The 24,491-nt window shown below is 37.4% G+C and overlaps 1 protein-coding gene across 3 annotated transcripts in view; it reads right to left on the reverse strand.

Moving 5' to 3' along the window:
• Nucleotides 1–24,491, reverse strand: part of LOC108234101 (Kv channel-interacting protein 2) — a 103,572-nt gene that overhangs the window by 59,242 nt on the left and 19,839 nt on the right. Inside the window, exon 1 of one of the 3 annotated variants that reach the window (XM_017413031.3) lies at nucleotides 2,654–2,992. The exons of the other annotated variants lie outside the window; for them this stretch is intronic. Coding sequence (XP_017268520.1) covers nucleotides 2,654–2,741 — 88 coding nt within the window. The 5' untranslated portion in view covers nucleotides 2,742–2,992. Of the gene's footprint in view, nucleotides 1–2,653; nucleotides 2,993–24,491 lie in introns of those variants that run through there. 3 annotated transcript variants of the gene reach the window in all.

Consider the following 24,491-nt stretch of genomic DNA (forward strand, 5'->3'; position numbering starts at 1 on the left):
CCCCCTGGTAACTTTTGCAAAAAAAGAACAAATGTCTCCAAATTCACAGGAATTGTTGTCCATGATGAGAGGAATAAACACAGTTAAAGACTTGTTGGTAAATTAACTAGTTGTTGGATAATTAATGATCTAAATAACATTCAACCCGAATGTTATTTAGATAAAAGTGAAATGCACTTCAGGCGGAGAAAACCGCCTGAATAATAAAAATATTACAACAGTTCACTGCAAACCCATATGATGCACTCAATCCACTACATATTACATGCAGTCTAACACCAATTATGTGTTGTGATGAGAAGCTATTTTATTTTCTGTTTTTCAAGAGTAGTCGAGGGAAGAACCGAAAGTTAAACGTTTTTTTTTTTTTAACTAAATCAATGACCTCATGACGTCGGTCAGTGTGCGTTTGCGCCTACGGCCTGTGTTCTTACGATCTGGGCTTCCTCATCATGTTTACAAACCGAAAACTATAGCGGTTCGTGTTAATGTTAAATATCATCGGATACTGAAGTGGAAGCTTAGGAGTTATGCTTAGCATAGCATTGGAAAAATTTATATCCACGACGAAAACCTTTCTAAAACCACAAAAATCACTTCCTTCATCAGAATATCCTACCTGTTAAATATAAGCGGGTAGCACAAATAGATCTATGCATTAAAAGCAGCAAGTGTCTGAAAAACATTACAACTTACATACAAAAACTTACAAAAGCACAAAAACATACTTCAAAAACACTCCAAAAATAAATTTCACTTATCTGAATTTTGTATGTACAGATATGCATCTTTTAATGGTTTAAAAAAAAAATAAAATAAGAAAAATCTAGTTATTTCCATGCAGTGTCCAGAAAGAGGTGTTGTTCAGCTTGTAGGCCACCACAACTGCTTCCACCCACCTCCATCATCATCATCATATGAAATTACTTTTTGTCACAACAAAAAATAGTGGCTGGTAAAATATTTGAGTGGCTGGTACAAAATTTTTAATTTCCACCCCTGGTTTGAACATGCTGAAAAGTATCTTTATGACATCGTTGATTTTTTTTTTTTTTAAGTTAAACATTACTGTAAAATTCTGAAGGTCCTTAGAATAGGACTGGGAAAATTTTAAGGGTTTAAAGAAAGGGTTGTTGGACTTATAAAAAAGCAGTTTATTATTATCATTATTATTTGCTTGTTTTTACATTTAGCCATATGTCTAAACCACTTCTATTAAGCTAATAAAAAACACAATGAACTCTCAAATGAAAACATACTGGTTGCTTTGATGTAGTAATTAGTCACTCATTAGTCACTCATTACTTGATCACGTACTAAATATATAAATATATTTAAATGAGTGAGAAAAACAAGCGCTTTGTCACGTTTTTCGATTTCCAAAGAAGCGTCTCTATATCATCATCTTTGATAGCATAGCCCCACATATGTGTTAATATGTGACTCCTCTTCAAAAATACCCAACTGCTCCTTTCAGAGCACAAACATGACGCTCTGCAGATGTCACAGTCTGAAGAGATAACAAGGAGAAAAGCTGAGGTGGAGACAAGCGTCACATTTGTCAAATTAGTATTCACACACTGCTCTATTGACAAGGTCATCTAAACACAGATTTACCTTCGTCCTCAAGATCAGCTGCTGGGATTTAATACAACCATTCTACTCTGGTGTGTTTTTCTAAGTCACAGTGGGCTTAAGCTTATTATCACTTACAAAGAAAAAAAAAGCAGAATGAGTGCAAAGTTTAGCAGCAGGCTGTCAATAAAGGCTGATTTCTGGCAAAGGATGATTTATTTAGCCAAACTAATCTCAGTAGGACAAACAGCATGTGGGCGTTAAAGACATAAAGTCCTCTAAGAAGCAAGGAGAGGCAACGTCTAATCTGTTTTCTACTTTTAAACTCTTCTAATCTCAGTGCACAGATTAGCATTATAAAGTTTTTTTTGTTTTTGTTTTTTTAATGGCACAGAGAACAGAGAGAGCTCCAAAGGAGAGGAGGATGTGTGAGTTAAAGTCAAACGGAGAGCTGGCTGAAAGGCTTAACATTTCTTTCTCCCACTGAGACCTTCTCAATAGAGGTGGACTGCCACATACTTCCAGAGAGAAGAAAGGGGTGAGAGAGGAGGACAGAGCTGGGAAGGAGAGAGGGAATCAAAAGGCAGATCGAAAGAAGGGAAGAGTGAGCCTACTGAACTTCAACAGCTTTCTGACTCTTACTGAGCACACAGAGAGTTGACTCGATTATTATGCATAAGAGGTTAATCAAGTGAAACAATCTTACTGTAAGCTCAAAAGAACAGATTCAGCGCACACATCATCCAGCCAGTAACAACATCCATCTTTAGTTTGATTTCAATGCTTTTGAGCAGTCTCTCTGCCTGAAGATGAAAAAATAAACACACTCAGATAGACTGCATACAGAGGAACACACATGCTCACTCTTTGAAAATGTTCACATACTTTCAGTTCGTTCAGATACAAAGAGCATCTTCTAAACAATCATTAGGGCTGAAACTAAGCAGCTGACACCAGATATCTGACATCCAAACACCTCTGCTAACTTTTTTTCAACACCCTTGCCACTTGACTCTCGCAGTTCCTTAAAGAAGCAGAGCCACCTGCAGACCTCTGTGAGGAAGTTTCGTGTGCCTACCTTGGGTGAGTGTTCCCATGAGGAAGCGGTAGAAATAGCGAGCCACCTTAGTGAGCTGCCTCTTGCACCTTTTCCTGCACTGGCTCATCTTGGTGCAGATGAGGAGGTGAAAGTGAGGATGTTAGTCGACTAGTCTGTCCAGGGAAGCGAGCTCTCAGGAAGGAGAGGAACGAAGCACGGTTAGAATGTGTGTGTGTATGTGTGTGTAAGTCTGATTGCAGCTGCCTCTCTCCTCCTCCTCACCCCTTCTCCTTCCTCTCACCGTTGTCTTCTCCCCCTTTCCTTCTAGAGAAGGTTCTTCTCTCCACCTGTAGGGCACTCACTGTCAATCAGCCAGCAGCACCCTGCCTCCTCCCTCTCACGATCTGAGAAGCCCTGTCCTCGCCTCTCATTGGCTGGCAACAGAGTGTGGCGGAAAATTACGGACCGGCACACATAAGAGAGACGGTCTGTGTGTGTGTGAGAGAGGCGAATACTATGAAGAGGCCGGCTTGAGTGGCAGGTGGTGATTTTTCTCAAGCTGCACACTTCACACATCGTTTTGATGCTCTTCTTTTCTATTTTTCCTCCGTTCATGGCTCATAAAGAAGACAGCCTGCTAGAATCTGTATGTTTGAGCCAGCAGGAGGTTGAGTAAAGTGACAGAAGGAAGGGGGACCCATTAATTTGTATCACACACCATCCTTCTCTGCCTGTCTCCTTGTTCTTACTGATATTCATAACAGAGAGGAAAATTCAGCTGGAAGAAGGAGCAAAAGAGAAAAGTGAAGGTACATGAGGAGATAGTTGTGGAAGTGGAGATTGGGCAAAAAGGGATATACATAATTGAAATATTTGACTCCTTTTTTCCAGCGTTGTAAATTTTAAAACATAAAAAACCTTGAAGAAGGCTGTTTTTAAGAAATACCATCCTTCACCAGCAAAGATGAACAGGTGATGTAGCAGCAGAGAGGAAGAAGAAGAGCTTTTCAGTCCTATGGGATTCAGAAAAAAGAGCATTTATGTAAAGCCTCTCCGTCTTATCATTGTGGCTCTCATCTCTGAATGCTTTCGGAGTCACTAAACAGGGAAACACACTTACCTTGTTTTCCCTGCTGTCACATTTCCATTGTTTTTCCCCTCTACAACTCCCCTCTAAAAATGCTGCCACTCCACCTTTATACTCTGTCTTTCTCCCTGATGTCGAATTAGAAGTGATTACTGTTACCACAGCAACCCCAGACCCAATGGATTTTTCTGGTAGTCAGGGCGGCAGGCATACACATACACACTCAAAAAGACAAATACGATACGTATACACACCTGTCTCCTCTTCAGGTCATAGAGAAAATCATTTGAACATCAGGCACATGCTTCCTCTAAATGCTCCTTTTCTCTCTGAACTGCATCTGGAGCGTCATTGTCGTTTAGGAGTCAAAGAGAGAGGTCAAACGTTGGGCAGCAACAGCACCAAACAGAGCATCTGAACCAGAAGGTTTCAAAACCAAGGAACAACTTAACGTGAAGCATGTAGCATTTCTTTCTCTTACTGTATTTGCTGACCTTATAGATGTGTTTCACTAATTATAGAGCATGTACCAAACAAGGCTAAATCCAAGAATGAAAGTCACACATTTTGTCTTCCATGTCATAACCCCTCCAGCCAATGACACTGCTGTTCAGCTCTCATTACGTTATTATTAGAGGTGTCAATAGGACGTTTTAGGAAGGACAAGATGTAAAGGTTACGTGAAGTGCAACAGCTCAGCGACCGAACTCAAATATATTCACATAAAGGAGGGACTGTGTAACAACCTTGATGGAAAGAGAAATAAGTGCTTCATTTTGAAAATATTTTTTTTCTATTAATGTCAATGAGCAGGCACTTTGAAGAGGAGAGACTCTAAGATATATTTGAGGGAAACCAAGTAGATTGCTTGGAGGAAGGCAAGCTCATTTGTATCCAAAAGTCCTATTAGTACTATAGAAAATAGTCCAAGTTTCCTTCACAAAATCAGTCTGTAAAGCAAACTCACAATAAGGCAAATCGCAAAGTCCAAAAAGCAAATAATGTGTGAATCTCTTTAACACAACATATGAAATTAGACAAGAGAAAACACACCCAGGACAAATAGAAAATACAAAACCCAAAATACTAAATAATATAAAACCCCAAACCAGGACATTTTATTTCACCTGGAAGCAAAAACAAAAAAATTGCTGCTGAAATTATTACAAAAAAAGAGACTTTTTATCGAGACTCTAATTACTGACCTACATAAAACAAGAACATGAGTTTTTCCTTCTCACTCGTCACTATGATTTTTATGGATCAAAGTCATTCATTCCCTACATCTGACAGTAGAGAAACAACTTGTTTAACCCACGTAACTTCTTTTTTCTTCCTGTTGGATGAACTTTGATGTTTCTTCTGATGTGCAGCGTAATTTGTTTGTTGCAGTTTTGCCAAAAGCAAAATGGGCTGTGAAACCTGCTGTAGTTAACTAAACAAATGTTACAGGCATTTAAGATAAAACTCTTTTATTCAATATACAGTTTAAGTGAAGAACCGTTAGGCCGTGTTTTCTTTAATAGCACATTTATATTGGTGTGAATAGCACAGCTTGAGAGATATCAACTGGTTGAATGTGCAGAGAGGGGTGATGTTCTCACTGATGGATGCTTAAGCTAATTTTTCATGTGGAGCCAAAGGCAGCTGATCTGATAAAAGCTGAATCCGTTTAGGTACTAAAACTAAAGAGTAGAGTAAAGGAGTCCCTCTAACATATCTGAAACAATGTTTCTATGGCACATTATGCTTTAAAATAAGGTAAGGGCATAAATGTGTTCACAGCTTTCATGTGAACATATTTACATATAAACTTATACAGACATTTTTATTTCAGGAAACACCTAGTTAGATTGTTTTCAAACTCTGAGTTTTAACATTTAACATGAATTTGAAATCTTTTGGTTTGATTCTGACTCTGCAAGACTTATTTTTTGGGTAACTTATGATCAGTGTTTGTGTATAAATGGTTAATCTGAAATGACTTTCATTGCTTTTAATACTGAGTCTAAATTCACGCTGAACACCTGTCATACGGCGGATATTTTTTGACAAATACAGCATAGTAGCAACTTTAAAGCTAAGAGGAACTTTTGATTTTGGTAAAACTGGAACCCAAACAACCAGCTCGAAGCTCAAACATTTGTCAGCTAGGGTTGTAATGACATACTCTGGCATTAGTTTCACTCTAAAGCCTCCATTGCGACACAGTGGTGAACCAAGTTCACTGTGAAACTCACTGCAGCACATGCACTACAAGTATATTTGTTGTGTGGGCAACCTGTTCTCTCCCTGCAGCCCCCATCTCCATCATCTCAAGGATGTATGTCTGATTCTGACAACACGTTATGAAATATTAAGTGCTCCACACTGCATTGCTCAACTCCAACAGCAAAAATTAGGAGCCAAAGATAAACCGACTTAACTAAAAGTCTGGGATTGGCAACTAATGAGGAGATCTATAACCAGTTTAATTCCTGTAAGTTTATAGCTGTAAGGCAGAAAAATGTTTTAATTAACGTGAAACAAAGTAACCTCCTAAATATTTATGGGTAATTTAAGCAGATGATGGTAAACAGGATTTTATGCATTGCGAGTAGTTTCCCCTATAATTAGGCAGGTATAGGTTATGATCAGTTCCTACATTCTGCACACAAAAACTCGTGCAGTCGTGCACACTGCTCATCTCCCTGAGCCTATAAATAATTGAGGCAACAGGATTCTCTCAAGAAAGATTGCAAACTGAGACTCTCACAAAAATTCATACAAAAAACTCAAAGAAGCAATACGACAGATTGAATAATGAGTGTGGCATGAAGGATTACATATGTGCAACGGTGACTGGAGGAACGCACCACCTCCTGCCATGCAAACACACACCTCTGCTCACTCCAATTTGGGACCAGGATGTATCATCTGGTGGTGAAAAGCAAAAGTTTTAGAAAGCCAACTTTATCCTCATGGGGTGAAAAGTGGAAATAAATTAAAATTTATATGTCTGGCTTGTTTAAGTGAGGGTGGCATGCTGTGCAGAACACCCAGGTAATTCCAAACGCTCTGCATGATGCATAAGAGCAGTAAACAGAAAATGAAATTAAGACGTGAAGCATTAATCTAAATAAAATAACAGGATAGAATGAAGGTGGAAACTGAAGATATTTAGGATATTAATGCAAGGGAAATGATGAAGCTAGCTAAATATACCTCATGACATTTTATTGTAAATAAGCAAATGCAGTATTTATACCCACTGTTACTTATTGCAAAAAATTCAGTGTGGAGGCTTAAAACTTTTAAATAAGTGTTGTTTATTTCCATGTTTGTGAGCATGCAAACCTTTGCTGTTTTTACTGTCTTTGCTCTGATTTTAAGGACATTACTACCACCTGTTGATGCTAGAGAGTGGTGCCCGTGCATAGAAAACATACAGAGATCCATCTGCTTGATAAACTGATCCATCCTACGAGAGGGTGAAAAGAAGTTAGCCTGTGAGTTGAGTTTGAAATAAATGCCTAAAAATGGTAATGTTATTTGTGTTCTTATCAAAGGGCTCAAACTGTCATCTGACATGGTTTTGTGCTGAGAACAAAACCAGAAAAAAGTCATTTTTTTACAAAGAAAAGCAAAAACAGTCTTGACAAGATCATAATTTTGAAATTTTATTAAAGCTGGAAACAACTGAGCACAGTGAGGAAAGGTTTAGAGACAGACTGTAGGCTGATGACAGATGTTAGCGAGTGTTAGCAGTTATCTCACTGCAAATCCTGTAATATAACCGCTGACAATGCTTTTTCAAAAGTGACTAACTTGGTACTTTTCAGGTGTCAACATACTATATAAGGTCCCCTCAAGATCTTTTTGTCACTACTGAACCATTTTTAATTTCTAAAAATTAAAAAATGTGCAGTTCAATTTGAGTGACGCCACAGACATTAATATTGATGCTATTGAATGTTATGGCTGAACATTGCAGTTTGTAGATAATCTATGCTTGTTTGACATCCAGTCTTACAATGACTTAGACTTTTACATCCAGACTAAATCACAGCTCAATACACCACCAGCACATTTGGGAATACGCATCCATGTGTACTGTTTCCAAAACTGACTGAATGGATTTCTCCGACTTCTGTTTTTATTTCTACACCTGACACTTTGCAGGGCTTTTTCTATAAAAGTGACCACATCTGGCCAAGAAGGTTGAGCTGGATGACAAACCCCTGAGATTTAGTAATATCTTCATTATTAAATCATTGTTAGAAAGACAACCAACTTACAAAACCAGAGGGAATCTAGCTTTAACAGCATGATTTTAAGATTTATTGCAATTCCGTGTTTGTCTTATATCTGTAAACTTCTGTTAAATGCAGTGTAATCTGATGATAAATTTTTATTTTTACAGAATTCCAAGGAATGATTCATGGTTCTCTATCGCTAAAATAGCCAAGACGGAGACCTTTAACGGAGAGATCCTCAGACAACCATTCACATTAAAATTTTGGACTGCTCTGAAACTCCAGTATACAAGTTTGACACCGTGGGCGAGGTAGAACATGTCAGGCCTTCTGCAGATACCTGACAAGATGTTGAAAGGCTTGTCTGCAACATTGAGGCCCCATGTGAATGACGTCCCCCCCGCCGTCCGGCCCAAGTGTTTTTGGCCAGAAGTCTGAGTCACCACCAGCAAGATGTCCAGGGGGTGAAACAAGCTGAGCAAAGTCCAGGCAACTGCACATTAACAACTATTACCAGGAAAATCATTAAGAAGAACACTTCCTACTTTTAGCACTGATTCTCATGTAACAAAACCTTTTGAATGTGTTTTTATATAAGTTAAAACTTGAAATGTTAGTGGTTTGAACAAAATATAAATAAAAGTGAACAGACAAAAGAAAGACAGAAAGCTACGGGGGGTTAAACAGACAGAAGTTATGCAGTGAACAGACTTCCTACTCAGTTGCTCTGTTGGTGAAAGTCCAGAGCTGCAAGCTGTCTGAGTGATAATTTCCAACACTGGGAGTGTTCTTCAGAGACCCTGAAGAACACTCATGTGACTGTGTGAGAAACACTTTTTCCTAAAAGCAGTGGGATAAATCCACCTAACTGACTCGCTTCTTTCTCATCTTTGTCTCTTGCTTTTTGTTTTTTTCTTAATCCAAATCTCATCTCTAATGTGTGCCGCAGTTCTTGTTGACTTCCACTTCAGCACAAAGACACACAGGACCCTTGGAGGGCAAATATGGCACTGACAGTCAAGTTTCTGGCAAACACACACACACACACACACACACTCACATGCATTTGTTTTTAACACTATTTATGAGGAAGGCAAAGGCACCAGCTGGTGAAACCCACTCAAGACTCTATTCACTGAGAACATGTGACTGTTGAGGGAAGATGAGCAGAAAGGGAGGAGAGTGAAGCAAGAAGGAGGAGTCAGAAAGCAGCGCAGGTGGAAACACTCGTCCAAGACGACATGTGGCAATAAATAAAAACAAAAATACAAAGAGATTTGCATTGTTCTGAGTGACTTTTCTAACCCTGTCTCTGCACACATCGTCCTCAGGTTTATGAAAATCTAACCCCTGTTTCAGTACTTCCTGTGTGTTTCTGCATGACTGAGCACTAGTGCAGGTTTAAAGAATTGGTAAACAGTTTTATTAATTGCATCCATTCAATAACAAATTAGTGTCTCACTGTTGTCGGGAATAAAACCTTTTTATGGTCAGTTTTCAGACACATTTGAGGATGGTACAGATTGCCTATAAAGTGGCCAAATGCATCTGAAAAACTGTTTCTGCCTCCCTCTCCTTGTTGAAGACTCTGCAGCTACAAAGATACAATGACAGATGCATTACTGGTTATTTATATAAGTTAATAAAGTTTATACAACAAAAAAAGGAAAATGTATTTTATAAGAAAATAAACTTCCAACAGCATGTTTCTCTGAGGAAAAAGCAACAGCCAGAAACAATTTTCTTTGATTTATAATAATAAGCATAAGGAAAGAGTTCAGAACTTATTTTAGCAGCTAAATACACCAATGAGCCAGGAAGGACTTGTTAGCTCTGCTGCTTGGTGTGTTTTTTTTTTTTTTTTTACACATAATGAGCTCAGTTAGTTTTTTAATAAGGTATGTTTGCAGGGTTTTTTTCTGAACTAGTGTAATATTTCCTGTTCGGTGGCACAGATCTCAAACCTTAAAGTCTAAACTCATGAGACTGCTGCCATCTGCAGGAAGAAACCTGCACAGACACAACTTCAGGAATAATTGTCAGCCCTGAAGCCAAACAGATGGTGTGAGAGAAGTCACAAACTTTTAGAGTCACTGCACAAAAGTGCACAAATTAAGCTGTAAATTTAATGAAGATACAAAAGAAGAAAATGGGCTATTAAGACAGTCGGAACTAACTGGTGATGCGCGGCTCCTCCAGCTGGGATAAAAATGTCACTGAAGAACACTTCATTTTAAATGCTAATGAGTATTCATTAAAAGCTGTTTGAAGGATAAGAAATTTGGGCCTAATTTGTTTGTGTGTTTGTGTTTTAGCACATATGTGCATGTAGGTCTGACAGAACTGCAGGCTCAAATCACCAGATAACGATTTGATTTCAGACGTTACGTTCCCCTGCTGATAGCTATGTCTCAGTATAAATCCTTAATGAATTTTTGAGAGGCACTTTCACAATGACCAGGTGACTAAATAAGAATCATTGTTTTGCACCTTTAAATCACAGATTTCAAAACTCCACTTTGGTATTTGTCTGTTTGTCTCATCCCTAAAACAAGTTTAAATTAATTTCTATTTGTTTTTTAGATGTTTTTGTATATTAATGTGTCTTATGCTGACCTTTATTTATTCCAAAGTTTCTCTCAGATGATATAACTGGGATAACATCAGGTTGAGATTAAATCAGTATCATCCTGAGTCATGTCAGATTTATCCATTAAAGTTTGCATTGTGATGTTGTAGGATGTTGTGCTGTTACACTGTTTATTTTTTTTCCTGAGGAGAAAAAAAATCTCAAGGATAAAGGTAGGTTAAAATATGTCATAAAGAAAAAGGTGCATTTTTGATGGCAAAAACCTGATTATCCATCCATCCATTTATCCATTTTCTTTTACCCGCATTTCCTTACTGGGTCATGGGTCAGCTGGTGCCTATGTCCAGCAGTCACTGTGTGAGAGGTGGCGTACACAGGTAAACCTGATTAAATAAAAATTAAATGTTTAAATATGAACCAATAACGTTATGTTAAGCAGCACTGATATCTGCTAATTTAATTTTAAAGATGCAACTTGAAAAAAACATCCTATATGTGGAGTTCCAGCTGTTTTTCTTTAACATTTATACACATGAAGGACAAGAAAAGACAAGTGAAATTTCAGATGTACTAAACGTGATAGACCAGCAGAGGGCAGAAACGAGCCAAAAACAAACAGCTACTGTTAAACTACAAAATGCAATAACATTAGATTATCTAATTTCTTTTAGCTTTTATGCTTTAATAAACTAAGAATACATAATACACTCAAAATATTTTACATTTAGTCAAACATTTCTGAAAAGCACATTTTAGTTGTGGAAAAAACTGCTGGCCAAGTGTATAAAGAAACCTACATTAATTCTTTAATGAGCACCGAATGACCTGATTCTTATCACTGATTCAGAACTGCTATACAAAGAATAATTGCTTCTTCTGACAAAAAAAAATAATAATACACAAACAGTGTAATTTAATCATTAGAAAGCATAGTCAGAGGAAAAATACAGAAAAAAATTGTCCTTTCAATGATTTGAAAAGACAATTTTAATTGTGTTGGTTTTGTTGGGACAAAAAAAAATTAGTAAGACCAATAATATGAAAGCTACAAACCCCAAACACTTTCTGAAGTCTAACCTTTAAACTCTAAAGGGAGTTCTTCAGGTTTTATAATAAATAAAAAATAAACATTTCTTGAAGAAATGCATATCACCCATCACATTTCATGACAAAGTTTTAAACTTAACAAGATGCAAAGTTATAGTAATTTTGGTAAAATTAAAAAATAAATAAATAAAGTTAATAAAAAAGTTATTATTATTGTTATTTATTGCTAAAAGTTAGTGCTCTAAGTTTGTATTTAGGATGATCCTCAGCTAATACCATGCCAAACTTTAGCTCAATATCTGTAAATATGATTAGGTTAAAGCCATTTTTGTGCTGGCTAATGTTAATTAGCTGGGGTGACTATCTTTAATTGAGTTGACTCTAAAAGATAATCAGTTGCAGAAGTACATCCAATGATTACTTTCTGAAAGTTTCAGTGAAGTCCATTTAGTGGTTTATGAGATTTTTTGCAAACAGACAGACAGGGTTAACTCAAAAAGTTAATGACAGAGTTTTAAAAACAGATATCACTTAATGAGTTTGTGCTTGAAATATGAGTTGAGGATGACTCTCAGCTACCACCACACCAAACTTTATCTCAGTGTTTGTAAAACTGACTAAATTAGAGTCATTTTTGTCCTTGGTAAGTTTGCTTAGTTGTGGTGGCCATCTTAAATTGGATTGACTCCAAAGGTTAATGAGTTGGAGATGTACATCCAGTGATTACTTTGTGAGAGTTTTATTGAAATCTGACTCATGATGTTGAATGAAAAAATGTTAGAACATGAACAGATGTAATAGGGACAATGATAAAATAGAAAGGAATAGCGTAAAGACGTTGATCTTAGAGCTATGAAGCCTACAAATAACTCATGAAAGAGATCCAGCTGTTTTCTCACAGGTTTTAATGCCAACCAGTCAAGTTTAACATTACACAGGAGGAGCATGAAGTCCCACACTGCTCATCTGCACCTGCTTAAAGGCGTTCATCACCCTTTCAGTAGTGTAAGCATCTCCCTCTGCCTTTGTTTCATCTTGTTCCCCTCACGTTTTACATGTCATCCTCTTATACAGACACCGTGTATTTCCTCTGAAGCCCGCGTCTGTCTCTGTTTCGTTGTCACACCCAGCCTCTTGGCTGCTTGACTGCTATGCCCCCCCCCCTCTCCTCCCCCTCCTTCTCCATGCTCGTCTGAAGGCAGGCAGAAGGTGTTTTGTGACTCGAAGATCAGAGAGCCTCAGAGAGATGGAGCCCTTCTGAGCTATGCTGTGTAGGAGGAGGAAGAGGAGAGAAAGTCGGCACTTTCATTTTCCAGAGATTGTTTTTCTCCGCGCAACAAGAGAGAGCGCTTATCCTGACCACAAACGCAACACGCCTAACACGGCTGCATGTTTCTCCTCCAGATCAGATGTTCAGGCATCTTTCTTCCAGGCTGTGGGGAGCCTTTTTTTATTAAGAAGAATGTGAACTGCTTGCTGCTGAGTTGAGGTGTCACTAGGGAGAAATGTGGCGTGGGTGCACACATGCAAAGACTAATGTGACAAATAAGGAGAGGACAGAGGGTGGGTGAGATAAAGCAGGAGGAACGGTTTTTCATCAGGTCCATTTTGTGGAAGGAAAAATGCAGATGCAACAGTATGACTTTTCACAGATTAAATTTGATATTTATAAGTTTGCCCATTTCTACAGCTTTCCATTGTCTGACCTAAAACTACTTTCTGAAATGCTGACTCAAATACATCTTTCTCTCTTGTTTTTAGCATTGCAGCCCTTTTGCATTCAGTGGTGGGCAATAATGTTTTTGCCTGTGTCTGTGTGTGTACATGTGTTTGTTTGTCTGTCGTGTTAGCAAAATATTCCATGAACCACTAGACAGATTTTAAAAAATGCTCAAAAGGTAATCATTGGATGTACATCTACAATCTTAAAGTCAGCTCTATTCAAGTTGGCCGCCATAGTTAAATGGCCATAGAAAACACTAAAATAGCTATAACAATCACTTTTTCACCTACTGACCTAAAATTTAGTGTGTTAGCAGCTGAGAGTCATTTCCAACTTGTATTTGGGCCATGAGCTGATCACACAAGATCTTTTATAAAAACATTCCCATTAACTCTGTCTGTCTGATCTCCATCCTCAACACATACTCTCAGGGCTATCTTTTCTGCAAGATCTTTGCTTAACACTTCAGCATAAACTGTTGATGTTAACCAGTTCCTATGACAAAACATCAACCAGAGCTTCATCGGCAGATAGCATAGACTCAAACGTTCAGCACAATTTCCAGCATCAGAGAAAGAAAATAAAAAATATGAAGCAGGAAAGAGCAGAATATGAGCTGTCACAGAATACATTATTAAAGACTTACACCTTTACTGCAGTAGATGTAATGGTTGAAGTTGGTAATGGTATATTCAACATTAACAGCATAAAGTGCCCGTAGTTATGTTAAATTAGTCTGAGAGATCCAGAACCTAACTCAGTCATTGCTGCATTTATTTATCTGTTCCAGTGGAATTACATTGTGCAGTATTGGAAAAGCTGTAACTGTTACTGTTCTACAGAATTGCTTTGCACACATGTGTATTCCCCGTACGTGAGTATCCAAAGCAGCAGTGGAAGCTGACAAATTGATCATTCAGATGCATCATTTTCCATTGCAAGATTGAGATTTTCAAACAGTGGAAGCTAATGGGATCGGCTTATCTGATCAAATTCGGTGCAAAGTCTGATGAGCAAAATAATCAGTGTGCCTTTCAAGTCGGTACATTAGCCAATTGAAAACACGATGATCAAGCATGATGGAAACATGTGCCTGTTCAGTTTAACGGGGAAAAGAAAGTAGACTGTCATAGAGTCATAATGGCAGTTTTATGTTGTTTAATGCCTTTGTTTGTTTTTTGCACAAAGCTGTGGAAATGAAAAAAAAATCTAACAAGGAACAAAGTTGCAGCCATTTTGGTCAAACATTGTAAATGACATTATGCACAGTCTCATGTGAGATGTGATAGCCCTCAGAATATGTGCTGTGAATGACTCTCAGCACTACCAGATCAAACTTTAGTTCAAGATCTATAGATCTGACAGAGCTCTAGCCATTTTTGCTAAGGTCAGTTGGCTGCAGCAGCCATCTTGAATCGGGTTGACTCTACAAGTTAATCAGTTGATGTATAGTTAATGATTTGATTCCAAGAGTTTCATTAAAATCTGTCCAGTGGTTCAGATACGTATGTCCTAATGCTACAGAAAAACTTTGATAGACTATTAGAATCAGTAAATTGCTCAAAAATTATAAATCAGCTGACAGTAAAGCAGATATTTAAAAGTTTACATTAAGTGGACTCAAAAACACTCCAAGAGGTGTTATTATTTTACTCTCTGTCAATATTTTACTCATGCAATAAATCTGCGAGTTTTTCTCTTCATTGCCAACCACTGGACCCCTCGTGGCTTCTCGAGGGTCATTAATGTGGAGGTTCAGTCTGGTGTGTCTGATGAGGACAGCTGCTGGATTAAACGACCCATCTGCACCTGAATGATATAATCAGTCCTAATCAAACGGGGACAGATCAGTCTCAATGCTGTCAACAACTACAGGAGAGGAGGTCACCTTCAGCAGAATTCAGGTGGGACTGGGAATTCACAAAGAAAGACTGTCCTGAAAGACTAAAACTGTGTGAGACTGCATGTGTTTGTGTCCGTCGTGTGTGAGGTTCTTTTAACTATGCAAGCATCAATATTGTCATTTGTCTTTCAGTAAGCTTGACTCGACTGGATGGGAGTTAGTCACGGGGCGATACTTGTGCATTAGACCCTGGTTGGAATAATTCATCAGAAAATGTTAAAGCTTTACAAGCATAACAGCATGAATCTAAGCAGGCTGGTCAGGGTGGCTGCCTCAAGATATATTAATCTCAAAACATCAATTCATCCTGCCAAAGTTTCCTTGCACAAGACCCATGCCTACATCTTCCCACTCACAGACAAAAAAAGAACACAACTAAAAATGAGGGGGGGAAAAAAATCTAGTTTGACTCTTAGATTTCTTTTCTCTCTTTTTTTTTTCCTGCAGCTTGACAGCTCCTCCACACGCTCTGATGTTACACACTTTATGAGCCTGATTTGATCCTCACTACAAGAGCACTAATAGCTGCTTTGATCATAACAAGTGCAGCACTTATACTACACTACTATAATCACTATCTCCTCTAATGTAATCCCTCTCTTCTCTTGATGCCATCTACACTTTCTTAAGGAGCTCTCTGTGACTGTCTATTCTGCAGCAATGCTATTGAACTTTACACCTCACTCTACTCAATTTTCAGAGCTCACTGTCGTGCTCTTGCGGGGCTTCTTAAGTGGATCCAGTCTTGACTCTTCCAGCTAAGTGCACGTGTGTGCAGAGTGTAGAGACTTGGATTTGGTGTCTTAAACAGAGGTCCTGGGAAACAAGGTTGTGGAAAAGATTTTCTCAGTCTCTAGTTCTATTTTTTTTTCTTATTTCTTATGCCTTGTGAAGAGGTAGCTGGAGCTGACCCACTGCACTTTCACAACACACAGAGAAAAAAAAAAGACTACAGCGTTTAAAGAAGCACACATACAGTAATCAATACACATACAAACACTGGGTTTGTATGCATGTGAGTGCATGAACCTGCATGCTAATCGGACCATTTGCTTACAGCATACTGTATGTTAATGAACAGTCAATAGACAGTAGCCCAAATTGGCTGAATTTACACAAACACCCAAAGGCTGATGGGAAATGTGTGGGTGGGCAGGTATGGATCGGTGACAGAACGAGGGAGAGGAGAAGCAGGCTGGATGAATTGGATCAGCTCCACTCGCTGTCACACTCTTCTTTATTCTGTTTGTCTGTCGGGGATTTTTTTTTCCTCTTCTTTTCTTCAGAATACCTGTGAGTGACTTTCTTGTCAACAGGTGCACTTACTGTATTTCATCTGTACTGACTGAAAGAAATTCTCCAGATACTTCAGGTTTAGATGAGGTTTAGCCAGGAAAATAACAGAACCAAACATGACAGTAGCCCCAGCAGAACCACTTCTAAAGATGGCTTTGCCCTCGCTCTGAGTCGAAGGTGTCGTACTGCCTAAAAGTCAATATTTATGTGTCAAATTAGATTATATTTTGAGTCAAATTTTAACTAACCCACTTACACATAAACACCAAAATTGTGCTGACTAAATGCTTTCTTGCTGAATGATAAATAGTTCTCATGTGACCTACATTTATTTATTACACATTTTCTGTTTTGTGCTTCCCATCATTTTACCAGTACCTCCCAGTCTTTTAGCAAACAGCCACCAACATTCTAAAATATCCTGCTTTTTATTCAAGACTGATTTAAACTGAAGGTTTGATAAAAAACAGAAAATAACAATTTGTCATTAAAGTGAAGAAGAGAGCCATGCCCATTTAAAGAGGTTCTTTTGCTTAAAAAAAATAGGCAAGAGGAAAATAGAAAGGTACATTTTGACAAAATAAGAGTTGCATGATTGTTTAAAAAACAGTCATGAATAGATGATTGTTTTGTGCTTAGAGAATAAATATCTAAGCACAATAGAGTACCTGAGAGACATTTTCGCATTATATTTATAGTCTGATATGTTTAGACTTTGTATTTTCATTGCATAAAGACATTTCTATTTTATAAAGAAATATTAAGACTAATCAGAACATACTTGCTTGTCTATCCTCCTGGAGGAAATAGGTGTGCCCTGTGGTGCCAATGAAAATCAAAGAGGTTGATGGCGATTAAAAATGTCTAAGATGCATTATTGTTGTCACTTTATATTGAAAGTTTACATAATGTCTTACATTAGATATGGCTAGAGTTCCCTGTCAACACTGTATTTAATTCTCTTATTGATACATGTGTTCTCTGGCTGCTTAAACTTTTTGAAGGTTTACTTCCCTGTTCACTTACTTTAACAGGTTTTTAACTATTGCTTAATTGCATGTTCTGCTGCGTCTCATTGTTGAAATGAGGGGGTTAATTAGGTGTGCCAAATTATAGGTACTAATTTAGGAACATCTGGTCATATGATGTCAAAACGCTTTATGTTCTTTTATCGACGTTGCATGTTAAAACTGAATATGCACTCTTTTAATTTCATGATTTTGACATAAAATTAAAATAAAATTATCCGCTGGTAATGAAATGTACCTGATTGTCGGTCAGTATGAGCACCTCAAAAAGCTGAAACTTTGTCAGTTTCCTGGTCTGAAACATTCAGGTTAACACAGCTGTCACTGCTGGACATCAGTATTTATCTTAGAAAAGGAAATGTTGCTGTCTATCAATCTGCAAAAAGTCATAAGGTCATTTTTAACAATTTAGAGTTTACCTTTGTAAAATGTCTTTTCATGCTTTTTGAACAAATAATTTGTTATATACTTCACCTTTATCGTTGTTGCTGATATAAGTTATCGCCTACATTCTCTCTGTGTGACTTTTTTATGTTTTCTTCTGAAACTTAACCCCTGCGCTTCTCCCCCTGCTGTTCTTCTTTTATTCTGCATGGGTGACAGAGAATAGGAAGCAGCGTGAGGTGAGACATGCAGGGCAGAGGTGGAGGGAAAAAAAGCTCTTCAAGGCTTCACAAGTTTCCTTTATCCATTATATATAGTGAGGCTGATTTTAAATGCAGCACTGCTGGTCCCTGTTCCCAATCCACTCCTGGTCTCACTGTGGATCACTCCTGTGCAGAAAAAAAGTCTTTTCTCTGTGTCCTCTCTCTGCGAAAAGGCTGGACTTTAGCCCTGCAAGTCTAAAAGGAGGCTTTGGGCTTTTCTTTTACACTCTTATCTTCATTTATCCATTCCTCTCTTATCAACGCATCCCAGCAAACCAATTTTGTCTGAAGCCACTATCTCTAACTCAGCCTTTTCTCTCTCTCTTTCTCTTTTATTTTTTAAATTGTTTACACAAAGTTTGAAGGGACAAACAAGGACAAAACAAGGGGGAAACAAATCAAAAATACATTTCAGAAAAAAACAAGCAGTGAAGGCATGAAATAAACCAGAAGAACTTTCACAAAGCGCCTTAATTTACAGTTTGTTGCTCATTAGCTCCATCTTCTTGAGTTTTGTTGTTCAAATTTTGAACAGATAAAAATGACCTCATTATCATCGTTATTGGTAAAAAAAATTGTCCTTTTGCATCACCCACACAGAGTGAAGGCTAGAAGGTGGTGTGAAAATGTCTCGTCCACTCATGCATGCACAAAACATGCACAGAAACACATCCTCAGAGGATGCCAGAGTTTTATACCATGGTTGATTTAACCAACCTTCAAATTTGCATACAGAGGACAGCAAGTTTTCCTTTCTCTGAGTCTGCACATTGCCTAGGGACAAACAAAATATTCTGACACTCTGACAAATAAGACTGGATTAGAAGAGCTGTCACCACAGGAGCAGTATCTGTTTCTGTAGAGCTGAGGTGATATGTTTACAGTAAATGACAGTCAAGGACGAATCACAAAAGATTTAAAAAGTACTTGCCAAGTCTAAACTGCATGTAAACTAAACTAGGTAATATGTTATTCATGATGTAAAAAGTGAAGCCCATTGGTGATGAAGATTTGAAAATGCTACAAATGGTTTACACTGAAGCAGATGTTTTAATGAAGTACAGTTACCATAGGCAGCTGCTGGATAAGTCTGTACAACTGTGGGAAGAAAACTGAAGAAATCATCATTTATTTGTTGGATGTGTAGTACTGACCAATCACATCAGAGTTGGCTTTGGTTGCATGCATGTTATTTTGTTGCTGAGCAAAAAATATGAAACACATTAGCTAGATTACAGTTGCAAAACTATTAGCTATCTTTTTCACCTTTTTAAAATAATATGTGCAGCAAAATGACAACCAGGCCAATAAAAAGTCTTGTGTGGACAGCCATTGTTTGTTATTAGGGTATCTGTGGGCTGCATGTGCCAGATGCCTGGACATATTGGCTACTGCTCCCAGGGTTGTAGTAATTAGGCTATAGCTGATGGGTTCACAGATTGCTTTGGAGTAAGCATAATAACTGTGTGCTGCAGAGCTGTCAAAGAATCAGTGAATAAAATAAAGAGCTGTGGAGAAAATCCATACTTTGAGTTTATATACTGTTTCCCTGCATGAAGATACCCAATCTGAGCCCGCAGGAACAAAAGTTTTGTCATGTTTTTCTAAAAGCAAAAAATGGTAAGAATGCGTGACCATTGTTGTCTTTATCATTGCAAAGATTATCACTATCATTCAAATTGGTTAATGCATTAAAATAACCTGAGATTTTCAGTTTGCCTTAATTTGAGTCTCTGTCTGCCAGCTACAATATTTTAACTTTGTCTTGTGAGCTGAAAAAAATTGTTTAAATCCAACAACTGGAAGACCAGTATTCTTCCTTTTACAGAAAGAAACATAAATTTATCATGTTTTTCCACATGTGAGGAATCACATGACCACATGTAGTCATATGAACATGTTGAAAATGTTCCAAAATCAAACAGAAAATATGAGCAAAACATGAACGTATTTCTTGTGTTCATTTAACATGTTTTCACAAGTGAAACTGTGATTTCCACATGTAAGATGTTTTTTTTCCCTGTAAGAAACTAGCAAGTTATTTATTAGTTTTCTGCTTATCAACTAAAAGACTTTGATTTAAACTGTTGCACTACACTAAATATGTGAAATATATTGTAAACTTTCATTAATAAAGACATTGATCTGGTCATCTAACAAAATCAATCTTCATGTAGGAAGAGCAGTCTCACCCAGAAACTTGCTGATGTTGAGTTAAAACCCTCTGGTGCTGAAGCAGAAATCTAGCTGACATGTGTGTGATTTGAATACAGTACAACATCCATCTGCTGAAGACAAAAATAGACACTTTTTTCAGTTTTAGGTAACAGGAAAAAACTGACACTGACCAACCACATCTGATCATTTGTGGGTGTCTTGCTTTTAATAAGGAGTGGTTAGAAAAGGACCCGAATGCAGGAGGCTGGAGACTAAAAACAAACAAAAGACTTTAATTAAACTAAAAAAGAAAGTAAAGGCGCAGCTTGACCAAAGAAGGTATGAGAGTCTAGAAACACTTAATCCAAACATAAATCTAGGCGGTAATAAAGCCAGGAAAAACAGAAGCAAAACATGCTGGTAATTCAGGCTGGGGGAAACATAACCTGGATGAATAAGCAAAGCAAACCGACTAACAAAGGCAGGGGGAAACACCATAAATTTGGCCAAATAGTCTTTCTTTCTTGGGAGGATTCTCTGAAATTGCCTGGTAGTATCTAAGTTGCATACACGTTTTTAACTTCAGTATCTTACAAATTGAAGCTTGAGCAATTTTACTAATCAGGTTTTGTGTTAATAAATTAGTGGATGGAAATTTGAGTGTGTGCAGCCATCTGTGACATTTTGATTTTTGTTGTTTTGAACTAACAGTTAAAATAAGGTAAGATAATAATGTATCTAATGAAGTCTCTGTGAAGACTAAAACACATTAATCTAAGTACTTCAAAACTTGTGTGCTTCTGTTTTTTCTGTATATTGCAAATTTCTAGAAATCTTTTAATGTTTTAAATAAGGCCAAAGATATAGAAAAAAATTAATAGATAGTATTTTGGGTTGTCTTATTTCTTCCTTGCACTATTTGACTCCAGACAAGTATGCACACTTGCTGGTGAGACTCTTGTTGGAATATAAATGGAAAATGGAAAAATGTGGTCAAATAAGAAAGAAGCAAGGAGAAGTAGATGGTTTTTCTGCCTGTAAAATAAGATCTTTTATTCAGTGTGTCTTTTTTATAAAGAACCTGCAGGTATAGATATCGAAGTATTACTTTCATTAGTGTGGGTGATAAATGTTACGTCTAATGAAAGTAACACTGTGATACAAGTGTTGAGCAGAGAAATCACAAAAGCTCTTTGTAAGTCGCATGTAGGTGTGCAGCTTTCTATTTGAGTGTAACAAAAATATTATTTAAAAAGCAGCAAGGAAGGAGCAGATGTGTGACATTTCAGCACAAAGGCCATTCTGCCACCTACTGCCGCTGTGTGTGGGGCAGAGTCTTGCTACTTCGGAGATTAACTCCCCATTGAGCAGCTGGCACTAAACTAAATGTACAGCAAAGCGCAGTGTCGGGTCGCACAGGAAAAGGTTAAGGGAAAGAGCGCAGAGCGTATTACATAAATCTGTCCATACATGTGTAATAGAGTTCTTAAAGCAACCTATAGGTAACTTCCTGAATTAATTATAGCAGAATAAGTGGATGTCAGTCAACTTTATTATTCTCACGCTCTACATGTACTGCTCCTTGGTTATTATAAGACACTATCCAAAGGGATATTTCAGGGATTCCTTTGTGAACAACACAAATGTCTGCACAAATTGATGCTTGCATAAATAAAGTGATCATAAACTGACAGGTGGAAGAAAAGGCTCTCACATCAAGGAGTGAGATGGCAAATATAAACCTGTGCATGATCAGTGTTACATGAACCACTAAAAAACACAAAATTCAGAGCATTGCCATAGGTCAAACAACAGGATGACAAATTTCAGTCTCATTTTGCCAGCAATTACTTGTACCATGACTCCAAATGAGCAACTTGTAAAGCATAAGTAATGAACAAATCTAAATAATAACATGCATGACATTAAGACATATAAATAATCCTTGTTTTAAAATGGCAAAAAACAATATAATGATAAATAAAACATGAGAGAATCGACAATAACCTTTAACTAACGGCTGCTCACTTCTTTCACATTAAGATGAATGTCTACATCACTTTATCTTAATCAAATTGTTTCCACAAGCTCAAAATCCAGTCATAAATCCATGTTTTGGTGAGAAGTATAATAGAAGATTAAGTAAATGTCAGAGTTTACTAACTTTATTTAAAAAGAAATGTGATGATATTCAAAATCTACAAAAAAAAAAACTTGGTTTTAAATTCTGAGTGATGCTGTGAGTTATTAAAGTCTAAAAGAGGACTGGCTTTGTCACTAATTGTTAACCTCTAAGAAGCTTTTCACAATGTTTTTTATTAAATTTGTAATATTTTTTAACAAAACTGCTGAACTTGATAGTTCCAACAAACCAAGCCCAGGTAGAGTTCAACCCTTAGGTAGCCTGGATCTCTGTAAAATCCCAGCAGGAGTTTGATAACTTTCCTCTGAGCCGCAGATAAATTATATTTTACAGTCCTGAGCTGGGCGCAGCTGTTTGGTTCTGTAGATTTTCTATTGAACTGAATTAACTTTGTCAGACACACACGAAGGTTTTGATAAACTGAATCATTCACTTCAAATCTAAAAAGCTAGCAGGTTGCCAAAATCAAACCCCAGATGACTTTCTGTAAAGTTTCTAATAGATATGCTCCTGTTTGTTTAGGCACGCGGTATGTTCCTGCTTCTGACAAGCTGCCGTCCTGCTGTTTATACTACTCCCACACTCATCAAACAAGGTTAATTGATGAGGTGACCTTCATTTTAACCAACACCTCAGAGATATTGCAAACCTGACCACACCCTGAGCTTGGAGAGCACATAAATACACACGGCATGTGTGTTTGTTTAGGGAACAAACACCATCCTAATCTTAGAGTTTGTTATGGGGCCAGGAAACAGTCCAAGAGATGAAATTAGATTGTGTGATGTGTCATCCTGTTAAAGTATTAAATATTGTTTACTTTCTGCCAGTTGTTATGCTTCTATTTGCTGTTTGGGTAGATCACTGAGTATCTGAGAAATTATTAAAGAAACTATTCCCAATATGTGTGTGTATTTCTGTGTATAATCAGATTGCTGGTATAAAAAAGACAACAACAAAAAAATGCACAGACAGCTAAGTTGTTTTAATTTAAGAAAAACCACAAGCTCTAACATCATTGACACACATACACACATATCAAACTGAAGTCCCACTGGATAACAACCAATGTCTCTTGCTTTTTTAAAGTAATGTGAAAGTGGTGTGAGGAGGAGCATAAACAAAAACATTTCTGTCAGCTACACCATCTTCACTACTTGTTAAGACCAAAGTTTTATTAGAAAAGATCAGAGCGCAGCGAAAGTGATGAGAAACTGTCAGAGCTTTACGTGGGTGTAATTAGACAAGCCTGTGCAAGCGTATCTGAAAAGAATCTTGAAAGACAGTCCAATTATTAACTTAAGTTAGTAAAAAGTTACTCCTTTCAAGGGAATAAGCCCCATCCCTCTGAACACACGTGGCAGACAATTAAAGGTGTATTAAACTGTGGTCAGAGTGGGGCAGCAGGACCATAAAAAGAACAGGACAAATGTTATTTAGAATATACTGTAAGTTTAAAGGTGAACAATTGGTTCATATTAATACATTTTCAAATTTTCCAACCTTTTTATTGTGCGAGTTGAAATGTCTAAATCAGTAACTAAATGTGTCACCAATTAGCTCAAGTTAAGGAATTTGTAATAAAATCAACACGTCAACCACTTGCCTGGAAAATCACATGTCTAAAAGTCTTAATAAAGGCTAGAAAACCATGTTAGACCATTAATTTTCAGATAAAAAGCCAGGTTTGTGTTATGTGCCTTATATTACATATCCTGATCCCAGAAAATCTGTGACCATTAGAGTCTACATTGAGTATAGTGTAAATTTGAGCTATTACCTCTAAATTTACTGCAGTTATAAATAGAAAAAATGAGGTTTATCAAGGCATCCTTTCATGGTGGTGGACAATAATAATGGAACTACTGTGTGAAGCAATTGGTCTGCTACAGTCTCTGTAAATAAACTACTCAGATTCAAGTTCATTTTTTGCCAGTGTTAGCTCAGTATTTGGCTTGATGTCTCCTGCACAAGTAGAACTACACATGTGCTCCTTGGCTGCAAGATATGTCTGGCATCTC

Source organism: Kryptolebias marmoratus, linkage group LG22 (assembly GCF_001649575.2).
Source record: "Kryptolebias marmoratus isolate JLee-2015 linkage group LG22, ASM164957v2, whole genome shotgun sequence".
NCBI classification, from domain to species: domain Eukaryota; kingdom Metazoa; phylum Chordata; class Actinopteri; order Cyprinodontiformes; family Rivulidae; genus Kryptolebias; species Kryptolebias marmoratus.